Source organism: Chlorocebus sabaeus, chromosome 22 (genome assembly GCF_047675955.1).
Source record: "Chlorocebus sabaeus isolate Y175 chromosome 22, mChlSab1.0.hap1, whole genome shotgun sequence".
Lineage (NCBI taxonomy): Eukaryota > Metazoa > Chordata > Mammalia > Primates > Cercopithecidae > Chlorocebus > Chlorocebus sabaeus.
The window spans coordinates 32,691,913-32,706,047 of NC_132925.1; the positions used below are offsets into that span (position 1 = coordinate 32,691,913).

A 14,135-nucleotide genomic window follows, 5' to 3' on the forward strand; every position below is an offset into this window, starting at 1 on the left:
TACTTGCAAAAGGATGTGTACAATAGCTTTATTCCTAACAGTCCAAAACTGGAAACAACACAAATGTCCACCAATAGGCAAATGGATAAACAAACTGGTATAGCTATAAAATAAAATATTATTTGGAATAAAAAGAATGAAGTATAATTGTGTGGATGCGGATGTATCTCAAAATAACTATAATGAGAAAAAAAAAAAGTCCAACCAAAAAAAGAAAGGTATCTATTTTATGATTTTATGGAAAATTCTAGAAAATGCTAACTAATACATAGTTACAGAAAGCAGATCAGAGGTTGCCAGGGGAATTGGGGATGAGGAGGAACAAGAAGATCATAGGGATAGGCTAGCAAAGAAACAAGAAAATTTTGGGGGGTTATGGACAAGTTTATTATCTTGATTAGGCTGATGTTTTCACCGATGTAAAACTCTGTCAACATTTACCAAAGTCCACATTTTAAATATGTGCAAAATTTAACAAACTGTACACTTAAATATATAAATTATATCTCAGTAAAGCTGTTTTCAGAAGTTTGTATGTGAAGCATAACCCCAACAGATGCATAATTATGATGAATAATTTTCAAATTATTAGAGATATTGAAAGACAGAGAGAGAGAAAATTGACAAATCTAGCAAAGCAAAGGAAAACATACAAATGAGACATACAAAATGATATTTGTAAAATGTAATTGACTATGTAAGTAATCAAACCTAACGCCATCTCGGCCTCTGCTTCCTGAATGACCTTGCTGACACACCAGGTCTAATCTCTAGATTCTCTAATTTGACAGGTCTAGCATGGATTTGGAGAATATATATAATTTTTTATATGATTCTAATGTTCAACCATGTTCCAGCCCCATAGTAGAGATTTTCATACAATTATTTCCTGTACGATATAATTTAACTTTTATAAATTTTCTTCAAGTCTTTTCTGTGACATCATTTAACATGCCCATTTTGATATTATCAAGTTATGAGGTAAGTATAGTACTGTCTTACTTTGTTTTTCAGTAATATTTGAACAGATAGTCTTGAACCTAACTATGAGCCTCAGCTCAACCAGGGTTGGATGAAGAATTAATAAAGTTCAAGGATAGTGTAATGATGTCTATTGTGAAAATTTCTTGGTAATATTTATATGCAGAAACCTAATGGACAATGCTTTTTGGCCAAGTCAAAATGGTTTGATAAAAATATCATGCGCCAAGTGTCATTGGATTAGCTTTACATCAAAAATAGACTAAAAGTCCCTTTAAGGATAAAGTCCACAGTAACTGATGTGTCTAGAGGGAGAAAAATATACTTATAAGACAAAATCGTTGTCTTAAAAGTCTCAGATGGCATGATTGAAGAATAAATATATTTTGTTTTAATTTCTATCATAACGAAAAAACTTTTAATGTTTTTTCTGCTATGGAGCAAACAGATGTATTTATTAATTAAAAATAATTTCACGGTATTAAAAATGATTCATATAAACATTGCCAATATTTTGCTCCACAGAAATATGGAGGGGAGGGTCATGCCATCCCACGGCCACTTGCTTATCATGTAGCTCATGTTTTATAAATAAATACCCCATGTCCTCGATGGTGCATATTTTGCTGCTTATATGGTCAATAGACATTAATTATTCAATAAATATATCACAATAGAATGTACACCATAAAAATACACAATTCCAATGTGGCACATCTGCAAAACTGTTAGGCATCAAGTATCAACACCTCTGTAGAGATATAATGAGTTCAGAAGAAGCTAATGTTCTCACAGGTGCATTCACTCTCTTACAAACATGACCAAAAATATAAATCCATTTTTATTAAATAGTATAATTCTTATTATAATCTCACATCATATTTAATCTGGTTGATTAAAAGAGAAAGTGGCAACTGTAGAAACAGGAATCTTACAGATATTAAAATAGAAATTTAGGGAAAGGCACATTTAAACAATGTTGGAGGGAATTTGACATATATATTCGACACAATTTGACATATACATCAATAGTAAAATGCACAAACCCTTTGACCTGACAATTCCACTCAAGAAAGTTATCCTAGAGATATATTCAAACAAAAACAAAGAGATATATGCACAAGAAACATTCTATGTGGTATTGTTTACACCACAAACAAAACTTAAAAGAAATAAACAAAACTTAAAAGAATCTAAATGTCTATCATTAGGGTTGTGTTTAATTAAATAATGATATAACTATACAATGGAATTTTATATAGCCATTAAAAAGAATGAGGTAGCTCTACTTCTCATGATATAAAATGATCTCTAAGACTTGTATTATTAGGTTTTCATATGCATAGAACAGTAATGCAGTGTATTGTTCCCACTGGTGCCTTGACAAAGATATATGTATGTATATGTAAATAGACATATAAATAGACACATATACCATAGGCATACAGACATGTCATATGTACATTAAAATATTCTGAAAGCATACACAAGAAACTGTTCACGATTGCTCCTTCTTCAGTTATTTCTTGAGGAAATTTGGTTTCATTATTTACTGCCCTGCACAATTTGAATATTTGGTCATGAGCATGTATTTTCTTTGTAATAACATCAGTTCTTCAGAGAACTAGCTCGTAGCACCCAAGAATAAAAAATTCCAATTATACAAGGATATGAATGAGAATCCATTAAAATGTCTTCTAAGAACCTTGGAAAACCTAATTTCAATTTAAGTCTTCATTCTAGAACTGTAAGAAAATCAGACAGTCATTATAATTATAATGTATCTCGTTTGTTGTTGTTTCTTGGTACTAGAGTCCAACAACTTATAAAGTATGGAGGTCTGTGCCAACTTCACTTTGTAATGCCTGAGACGCTTTCACCTTGTTTGTAGTATCATAGAGAGGATTGTTTTTCTCTGTGTAGCTGGCATAGGGCTGCATTTCATCCTAAGAAAGAACTCAAAGTTAAAATCAATTCAAAAAATCATTATAGAAACTATCTGTATTTTTGTAACAGTTTCCCATAGTGTTAGTATTTCTAACAGGTGCTCAAGAGTTCTTATAATTGTGTTTCTGGGCCTATACAAACATAAGAGCAGGCTTTGTTCTATCATTTCATCAAAAAGTATTTGTTAACTACGTAAGTCTCTGTGTGGAGATAATGGCTCTGTGAAAGTAGGAATGGAGATGAATGAAGTGATATGAGAAGTACTCCAAAGGAGAACTTTGGAGACTTAGTAAGCTGCTTAGAATAAGAGATTAAGGAGCAGGATATGCTTTAAGTTTGTATAAGAGAAACATAATGATAGTATTGAAAAGGAAAAGTCAGGAATTAGAGATGCTTTCAAATTGGTGACAAGAAACACCAATTCATTTTCTCTAAAGATTACAGTCCAAAGGAGACAAACATCATGTGTATTAGGACGTAGTTCATGAAGTGAAAATGTGGATCTAGAGTGATGTATAAATAGTATTTGATAGATAATTAACAAAGTAATCACACATATAAGCATTGTAAATCAGAATCATTTTAGTTTTTCAACTGAAACACTAATATTGATACAAACTACAGATTATGTTGCTAGATTTTCAGACTATTAGCTTAAGTTTGCAATTACTCTTTTTTATCTTACCTCCTCAACAACTGAAGTAGATTCTGTTTTATTCAAATTATATTTTCTACAAAAATAAAATAAATTGAAGTGAATGGAGGAAACATCATTGTTTAGATTGAAAATGGGAAAATAAGACAGTATACTATTGACAATTGTGGTTAATTTTGATAGAAGCCATAATAAATCAGAAAGAAACTACTAGAAATAAGTGAAGAATACTGCTCGTGGTTAATATCCCCAAATAAGAATATTCTGGATTTTGAAAAACTGAAATTATGCAATAGAAGCTTGATGCAACTGAATGTATGTAACAACTCCTCTTTGGTGCATAAAGGAATTATAATTATTTACCCAAATGTAAAAATTAACATGCACTTTCTCTCCCAAGATCCTGCCCTAAATGGCCTAATTTTCCATGCTTCTGTGCCAAAGCAACCTAGCAAAGTCTTTCTCATCATTCAAAGTAGTCCAAGTCTAACACCTTCAAGATTTGATTATGGGACATTTGATGTTAACATCCTAATATACCCAATACAATCAATTCCATATTTCTGACTCTTTTCTAGCCTAATAAAGCTGAAGAAGAAAAAAACATTCATCAGTCAATACCTGCAGCCACTGATTTTCAATAACCAAATGAATCCCACGATGGTCAAAATAATAATAGTAAGGATGACATATGGCATATATAATTTTGCTGATTTTTTGGCACCTGGAACTATAGACAGAAAAATATATGGCTCAAATGTGGTACAATCCAAATAATGTACTATCTGATTATTCAGTGTTAAAAAGAAATGAGCTATCAAACCATAAAAAGACATAGAGGAATTTCAAATGCATATTACTAAGTGAAACATGCCAATCTGGAAAGGTTACATATTATATGATTCCAATTGTAAGACATTATGGAAAAGACAAAACTAGGGAATAGTCAATAAATTATTGATTATCTGGTGGTGAGAAAGGAGGGAGGAATAGGAAGAGCAAGGAGAACTGTGTAGAACAATAAAGCTGTTCTGTATAATACTATACTGGTGGATACATATCATTACACATTTGTCCAAACCCATGGAATGTACAACACCAAGAATGAACTCTAATGTAAAGTATGGACTTTACTGGGTGGTAATGTTGTATCAGTGGAGGTTCAACAATTCGAATAAATGTAACAGTCTGGTGCAGGTGTAGGTGGGAGAGGTTGGGCATGGGCAAAAGCAGGGGATTTATGGGAAATTTCTGTACTTCCACTCAATTTTGCTGTGAACCTAAAACTGCTCTAAAACTTAATCTCTACTAAAAATAAAGTTATCTATATTTATATCCATATCTATCTATCTATATAGATGGTTTCATGATGTCTCATAGTACATGAAATTCATATCTGTAGTTTCATTTTCAACACTTCTGACCCATTAATAGTTTGAGAATTATTAAAATAAAACTGCTTTTTCAATACAGACTCCAGAGTTTTCAGCAAGACATCACCTTATATCAGGATTGTGTTGCTTTAAAGATTTATTAGTGGTGAACTCCTACCACTCTGTAATAGTAGAGTGTTTCTCTCCTCCAACTAAATGGGCAGTTGTAAGGAAGATACTTGGAAAAGTAACTCTAATTCTGAAGTCATCTTTCTCCCAGGGCATTGAAACTAAAATGAATACATAGCAGGAACTTTATTTATTAGCTGCTGACAGCAATACAAAACTCTATCTGACAAGTGTGCAAGTCAACAAAGGAACTGTCAGCCTGAGAGGCAATGATTTGCAAACTATGCTCCTGGTGTTGCATGAATATAGCTCAGGGGCAGCAGAAGGAGATGAAGTGGAGACTGAGCAGGCTGGCATCTGGTGCTTCCACTTCCCTTCCACAGTTGATGTTTTTAAATACTGAATTTCTCCATATGTTATATGAAAGTGAAATGTTTGGTTTCACTGTTTAGAACAACATTTTTTAAAACCCTTGCTTTCACACTACTAAGCTCTCTCTCATTGAATGTGTACTAGCAGAGGCTAAAGATCCACCATGCAAGAAAGACATCAAGGAGATCCCTGCACTACATAGGAATTTGAATGAGAAGTTCCCTTCAATTCTGAGACACTATAAATCTGACATCATATTGTAATATGAAACAGTGATATTTCATACATAACCGAGGCACAACTGCTCTTTTCAGTAAATACTGCTAAACTCAAAAATCCCCACACATACGACTTAAATGTTAGATATAAAAAAAGGTGGTTTCAACACATGAGATTTTCTCTTCTCCCTCATTAAAACTTGCTAAAATGTTAGTAAAAAGAATGTTTTAAGTGTAGATCTGCAAAGACAAAGAGAAGAGGGATGAAGACAAGAACAGATGAAAGATTTCAAACTGTTTTTAAGTGAGAAATGAATAGAAAACTGGCTAATGATTTACAACATAGAATAAATACAAACCTTAATACACACAAAACTCCAGGAAAACTCTAGAGTAGGAAGCATCAAATATAGAAAAACAAGTATGTGGAGGGGTGAAGTGTGGGGCTAAAAGTTGAGATCTTCTTTGAAAGTTTGTCTAGAGAACAGGTAGGTTCTGTTGTCTCCCGCCCCATCTTATGTAGCACACATTTCCCAGCCGGCAGAAAAAGGGGAGATTAGCAGATTGGCCTAGAGAAGATGACCTGGAGAGACTCCAAGGTCAAGCATCCAGACATCAGGGAGGGTGAGAATGAAATACCAGACTGAAGAGAGATATAAAGGAAAGTCTGATTCTCAACAGTGGCACACTCACATGCACACTCACACATATACACACACTGCTCCCTCCCTTCCCAAACACTGGTAGTCAGGCTTATCTCTCCAGGGCCAGAAACTCTGAGTTAATTTCTGCAGAGCCTGAACAGCCCCAGAGAAAAGGCCTTCAGATACATAACAAATCTCTAGTTATTAAAAATCACTTAGCTCCTTTTCACTGTGCTGAAGCTAACTTGTTGACAAATCCAACCATTAACTAGTAGAGCTTCCAGGTAGCTCATTAGTACTCACTTCAGAATGAATCCATACCCAAGGATTACCAAAGAGTTAAGAAAAGTCTCACATATGAAAGAAAGAGTTAAAAACAAATGTATAGAAGACGGAAGAAACTCAGATTAAATAGTCATAGGCTAAGTAGAGGATTGAGGCGATGAGAGTGTCAGGACAATAGCTGTACAGCAGATCTAGAGGCCAATCAGGAGAGATCAGACCAAGCACATATAAAAAACTCAAGAAGGAATGACTTTGAGAAAAAAAATAGAACTAACAGATTACCTAATAAATCTGACCATGTGGAAAATATATTGCTAAGGAGTTCTCCAGTTTTGTCAATAGGCTTAGTGATAGTTCACAATAGGTACATACGTTCTTAAGGAAACAAAAAAAGTAAAGCACTTATGAAGTCCAAGAAAAAAAGTCATTTGAAAGTGAAAGCATGAGTGTATTTCTTGATATTTAAGCACTTAACACTACTTAAATATTCAAATTAATGGGAACATAGGCTATTTAATGAAAAACTGTATTACCTCAATTGAAGTTTGAAGGAAAGGAAGAAGGTAATGTGAAATCCTCATCTACCACAAGAAGTTGAGATTACATAATGTCTAAATTTGATACAATAGGAAATAGTAGTATGAGCATGTTGTATAAAAATGGCACTAATTACTAGAAGAAACACTGTAAAATTTGAAAGTACTTACCTCAGGGGAGTTTAATGGAGATGGCAATTGGGTTGGAAAGACAGGGGTAGGGCTAATGTTTTTCATGAAGCCTTACAGAACAATTGCATTTTAAATATGTTTGTTGATATTTAAGAGTTTTTAAATAACAAGAAATGAGAATAGGATGAGAGCAGAGAGTAAATAAACTAAACAGTGATTAAATGAACCATAGATTTTGTTATAAGACATTTAAGAAATTCAGTGATGAAAAGTCCAGAAAACAAAATTACACCAAACTAAAAATTCATAAAAGCAACTTATGAGTGAATGTATCCTTCTAATAAAACCATAATTACATGCTTCAAAGTATACTTTATCTTTCAATAAGCCATAAGTATTATTTTTAAAAGTATACTACTCATGCCAATTAACTACTAGCATAGAAGTGAACATTACTAACAGAATTAAGCTGCATTCTGAAAAAGGACTTTTTACAACAAATGTCTGTACTATTCTCCTAAACACATCTCTTTATTTTGATCAGGGAAGAGATAAAAATGAACAGTGGAGAGAGCATCCTCAAATAAAATGTATTTGCACACTTTTTTTTCTTAACTTCTTTAAAAGAATGGAAAAAAATCAAAAATAAAACTAAAAGAATTACTGACCAGGAAGTAGCTCTATGTACAGACTCTTGTTGCCAGTCAAATGGGAGACATGGCAGGTCACGGTAGACACATTGTGGCCCTCCCAGTGGCATGTACTCTGAACAGTCACTGTGCCATTGCCCCAGTACTCTTGCTCAGTAGGGGCACAATCCCCCGCTGGGATCCAGGAGATCTGCGCAGCTGGCTTCCCTGCAACTGCCTTGCATACTGCAGTTCTATTCCTGCTTTCAAACAGGGTCACTTCAGGTGTAACTGCAGAGAGGAAAGGGGGAAAAAATGCTTCAGTTTTCACATAAAGTGTACGGAATTCAAAGAGATATTTGTTTCAGTCACAAATCGGGTGATGTGAAATACCACAATATATTATGCTCCTTACCTAGCACTTGGAGGTGATATCCACGATGGAAATTCCCATCAGGAGTTGCCATTATGCATCTGTAATACCCGTCATGAGTGATGGCCACTGGGTGAATCTGAAGGTCCGAATTCTGATCAGGTGTGGAGACCCAGGTTATTCTCTCATCAGTACAGTTGGTTTCCTTGGTCTCATTTCTTTCTTTCCTATAGGATTTTGTGCAGGAAGGCTGGCCTCTTATGATTATTTCCCATGTTATTACGATCAAATTTCTAAACTCAATACGAGGGCAACAAAGCACAGCATTTCTAGCCATCTGTACAGGCCATGAAATGTTAACTGGATGCATACATGAAAAGAGAATGATAAAAGAAAAGCTTGATAAAGAACTTCATGTGTTACATTTATCCACAACATATGAAGTTACACTAGAACATAACTTTGCTGGTGATCTTATTCCAAAAATACTAGATCTTCATAAAAAATTAAAATTCTCAAAATATAAATAATATATGGAACCCAATCTAGAGATTAACCAATTTTCTCCTGTATTATGTATCATTAGAAATATTATATATAATAAAGTATTTTTGATATTAATTCAGAAGTTTTAATATCTAGAAACAAAGAGAATTGTAATTAGTGATGTGGCTGTCTCCTCCTCAGCTTTGGTGAGAACCAAAAAGTCTACTCCAAGGTTTTTGTTTCAGACAAACATAAATGTAGTATGTATTAATATATAGTGCTTTCTTTTAAAGTAACTAATACAGCATTTGGGTTGAACTAGCTAGAAATTTTTTTAAGTTCATTTTTTTTTTTAAAGAATCACAAAGTCTGTGAAATCTACAGATCTTTTAAAAAAAAAAAACTATCATTCCACCAGTTGAGCCATCCCATAAAAATGAAAAATGATAATGCCTAGTGGTAAGAGATGCTTAGAAATATTTATTTTTTGTGAAAATGTAGTGTGATATATAATTTAAAAAAAAAAAACAAGATTTATTTTCCTTTAGACATTTTTTATAAAAAATATTTTATTGCAAATTTATGACATTATCAAATGTAGCCTTTGGATGAGTTTTCATTCCTTCCTATTTAGTCACACATATACTTTCAGATAGTTCAGATGTGAACTTAGCTCACAGATTTTATTTCTGTATATTCAATCCAGTTATCAACAATAAAGGTGTAAGTTGATCCCTGTTGTCCATCATTTAAAGGAAAAATTAAGCCCTGCATCCTACAAGCATCTTCCAACATAGAACCTCACGCATCCCAAAAATTCACACAATGTGTCAGTGACTTTGTAAGGGTTTGCTGAGAGGTGATTAGTCCACCAAAGTATTTGTCACTACTCACTTGTAACAAAGGTGAGTGTCAGTGATTTCATCACTATAGCATAAGCAGAATCAGCTATAGAGGGGCAAACCTTTATGTGGATGAAGGATGTTTTTGCTAAACCCTGCATTTGATATCTCTCCTATCCTGTTTTGGTGTCACCTGTCTCTTATGTGGTTTGTACTCTAGCCCTTGCATTTCACAGCCAATTAATAAGTACATAACTAGATGAAGAAAGCAGTAATACTTTAACATAGATCTGAAAGGTAGTTAAATCCATGCTCCTTCCGCCACTCCACCTTAGCAAAGGTTCAGAGACAAGCAAGAACATGGCTTGTTTGGAGAACAACTAGAGGTTGGGTCATTCAGGATGCCTCATACCACAGTTCTCAGATCACCAAGTTCTTCAAGTAGTCATAAGGCTGGCTTCCAGTCAGGTCATTAGCTAATATTTCTAAGAAAGTTCAACTTTCCATCCCTCAGTGCTGGCCACTAGTAAGGAAGCATATTACCTTCTGCGAGTACTTTTGAGTGGTTCTGTGTAATCTGTTTTTCATCCATACATAAACTGTTTGAAGCTAGAAAATATTTAGAGAAGAATAAATGAAATCAATTTTATGTACTCAGAGTGGAAGCCAGTATTTCTCCACAAAGTCTTATTCAACATGATAGGCAATCAGTTCACCATAATTAAAATTACACAAAAATCATTGTAAAACAGAAATTAGAAGTCATGCCATCATTAGGGGACAAAATGTGTTAATATCTTGAAAATTATAAGTGGTTAATCAATAACTTCTCTTTCATGATACACCTGGTTTTGAACTATTTTGAAAAAGGTAAACCTGCCTCTACTGCATCCTTCTTCCTCAGCCAGGGAGATTAGTCCATGTGAGCATCTCACTGAGCTGGTCGAATTATATCCCTTTCTTCAGCTACGAGTTCCCAAAGTTATTTGGTCCAATGTTGGGCACCTCACCCAGGTGAATACAGCAGTGCCCTTGCTCAAGAATTTTAGAAGCAAAACTGAGAAGGGTCCATCCATCTCTGTTCCTTTCTCATTTTTTTCTACGTATTAGAGTACAAAGGGAAAAATATAGAAGAAGCAGATGTCAGCAAGATGACTGACTAGAGGCCCTGGTGCACATCTCCACGAAAAGAAAGCAATAAATAGACAGCTAAGATTCTACTGGAGTATCAAAGAGAGAGTGCGGGAGTGCAGAAAAGGAGTGGAGAGGTGCCTGTGGTCATCAGAAGCTCAGGAAGGAAGCATAAAAGCACCCTGCCTCTGGCACCCCATCCTCCCACATCCTCTTCCTGGACTGCTCCAGGCTCAGGAGGGACTTCCTCTTGCAGGGAAAACATAAGCAGAAGAACCCCACCAGCCCCTATAGCTACCAAAAAAGAGTTACTTCAAGAGAATTTCACAGTCCTCACAAGCCCTGAGCCTAGTTTGGAGTGCTACCAGGAATTCACACGGCTGCATTCCTCCAGATAAGCGGCACAATGTATGCACCTGCCACCTCCCACCCACCCTCTGTGAGCCAAGCTGCGGCAGCAAAGGGCCATCATGGACTAGAGCCACTTTTGAAGTACACCCTGTCCTGGGGACAAGTAGCCACTGTACCTCTCCAGCCCACCAGCCGGCTATACCTTTGCTGCATGGAGCCTGGGCTCAGGATTGGCTGTGACTCTGGTCCTGCACAGTAGGGAAACCAATCCCCTCTCCCCACACTTCCAGCCAGAGAAACAGTCTGGCAGTCCTATCCAGGACAAACCTGCCATTGAGCTGACCAAACCACTGCATGCCCTCTGAGAGGACCCAGCAGCTGACATAACCCTAGGTCAGCTGAGTGTACATGCATCCTTGCCCAGGGTCTGAGAAACAGTCCTGTGCCTCCTCCCCAACAAACATGCCCACAGACATGTCCCCCGGCCTCCCCAGCAGCCTCATGCCCTCACTCAAGGCCTGAGAAATAGCCCTGCGAGCCCTCCACGTGGCAGACGCACCTCTTCGAGCCCTCCACGTGGCAGACGCACCTCTGCGAGCCCTCCACGTGGCAGACGCACCTCTGCGAGCCCTCCACGTGGCAGACACACCTCTGGGACTAATCAGCAGCCCCATACCCACACTCGGGATCTGGGAAACTGTCAAGGGTGTCGCTCCCAGAGGACACACCCCCAGACCTACACATCAGTTCCATACCCACAATCGGGGCCTGAGAAACAGCAGGGCAGATCCACTCCCAGGGGACATCCCCCCAGGCCAGCCCAGCAGTGACAAGATCACACCCAGGTCCTGAGAAACAGCCCCAGGAGCTCGCTGTTGGCAAACATAACCCCAGGCCTACCAAGGGGCCCCGTGCCTGTAACCAGAGCCTAAGAAACAACCCAGTGGATCCACCACTAGTGGAAACTCAGCCAGGCCAGCTGAGTGTCTGCATGCTCATGTCCTGGGCCTGAAAAACAGACAAGGGGCCCCTACCCTGAACACAACCGTAGATTGACAGATTGTGTATTCACACCCAGGATCTGAGAAACAACTCAGCAGGCATGCCCCTGGTGGACATACCTATAGAGCAGCGGAGCAGCTGGGGACCTGTGCCCAGAGCCTGAGAAATAACCCGGTGGCCCACTCCCAGCAGACATTCCCCCCAGACTGGCTGAGTGGCTGCCCACCCACTCCAAAACCTAGGAAACAGCCCAGTGGGTTCACTCCTGGCAGACATGCCCTGAGGATAGCCAAGCAACCACGTGCTTGTGCCCTTGGCCAGAATAAGAGCCCCATGGTCCCAAACCCAGCAAGCCAGATGCCAAGTTGAGCAACCCTCCATGAGCACACAAGCACCCATGACCTGAAAAGCAGGCTGGCAAACCAACTCCCAGCAAAGCTGTGCCACTGCTGCCACAAACTCTTACCACCTAGGTCATAGGGATACTTGCGAACATCACTAGAATGGGTTACATATGAATAAGCTTTTTCTTAAGAAGCCCACACCATAAAATTAGAAGAGGCGACAGTTGCACTAGATATGTAGGTATCAACATAGAAACACATCAAACATGAAAAAGCAAGAAAATATGGAATACTATTCAACCATAAAAAATGAAATCTTGTCATTCACAGCAACATGGATGGAACTGGAGGATATTATGTTGAGTGGAATAAGCCAAGAACAAAAAGCCAAACATCACATGTTCTCATTCTATGCAGAAGCTTTAAAAAAGTTGGTCTCATAGAAGTAAAAGGCAGAACACAGGCTTCTACAAACTACAAAGGGTAGGGGAAAGGGGGGAATACAGGAAATTTATTAAAGGGCACAAAATTATAACTATGCAAGATGAACAAATTCTATTGTTTTATAGTATTGTAGGATGACTATAGTTCACAATAATATATCACATATTTTCAAAGAGCTAGAAGAGGATATTGAATGGTCCCAACACAAAGAAATAATGTTTGAAGTGAAGGATATGCCAGTTACCATGATTTCATTACTACAAATTGTATGTATCAAAATATTACTACGTACCCCATAAATATGTGCCATTATTATGTGTCAATGAAAATTAATATAAATAAGTAAATAAAGCAGAAGCAGGAGAGGAACAGAGATGAGAGTCCTCATCGAGTTCAACTTTCTACTTCCATAATTTCTGAGACCAACATGCATTCCTTCCCTTGAGCTCTGTAGAATTTTTCACAATCACAATAGTTTTAACCTATTTCAAATTTTGTTTTTGAAAAGTTGCTATATTGTAGCTTAAAAAATGAAAAAAATAAGAAATACTTTAAATAATAATGACTAAGAATTTTCTCCAAATTAATGTCAGACACTAAACCATAGATCCAAGAAACTCAGAGAACGCCAAGCAGAATAAATGCCAAAAATAACCTACATCTAGATGTATTATTTTCAAATTACAGAAAATCAAATGTAAAGAAATACTTTAGAAAGAAGCCAGAGGGGAAGAATACCTTACCTACCAAGAAGCAAAGAAAATAATTATAACCTGTATTTTTGAAATCATCGCTAAATTACTTACAATACCTAACACAATGCCTGTATATCACTACATCCTGTGGATTCAACGTAGTAAGGCAAATCCAAGTTTTGTTTTTTGGAACTTTGTGGATTTTTTTCCAAGTATTTCCAATCCATGATTGGTTAGATCCACAGATTTGAAACCCATGGATACAGAGGGCCAACTCTATTTGTAAAAGACATAGGCGATAAAAGACTTTTATCCAAAACACACAAAGAACTCTTAAAACTCGGCAATGTGCAAGCAAACAACCAGATTAAAAAACAGGTCAAAAATCTTAACAGACACTTTACCAAAGAAGATATATATGGAAAATGTACATATTTATGGAAAATAAGCATACAAAAAGATGCTCTACATCATATGTCATCAGAGAAAGGCAAATTAAAACAACAGTGAGAACCACTACACACCAAAGGCGAGGAGTGGAGCAACAGGAGCTTTCATTAATTGGT

General features: G+C 36.8%; 1 protein-coding gene across 4 annotated transcripts in view; it reads right to left on the reverse strand.

Moving 5' to 3' along the window:
- Positions 1-1,804: 1,804 nt before the first annotated feature.
- The window catches only part of CD200R1 (CD200 receptor 1), a 40,573-nt gene continuing 28,242 nt past the window's right edge, over positions 1,805-14,135 (reverse strand). For 2 of the 4 annotated variants that reach the window (XM_007985808.3, XM_007985806.3), the window contains 6 exons: positions 10,146-10,211; positions 8,317-8,634; positions 7,941-8,192; positions 4,205-4,313; positions 3,614-3,659; positions 1,805-2,927 (listed from right to left, as the gene is read on the reverse strand). In XM_007985808.3, coding sequence (XP_007983999.2) covers positions 2,805-2,927; positions 3,614-3,659; positions 4,205-4,313; positions 7,941-8,192; positions 8,317-8,634; positions 10,146-10,211 — 914 coding nt within the window. In that variant the 3' untranslated portion in view covers positions 1,805-2,804. The remainder of the gene's footprint in view (positions 2,928-3,613; positions 3,660-4,204; positions 4,314-7,940; positions 8,193-8,316; positions 8,635-10,145; positions 10,212-14,135) is intronic. The other 2 variants (XM_007985809.3, XM_073009720.1) reach the window with 2 other exon arrangements.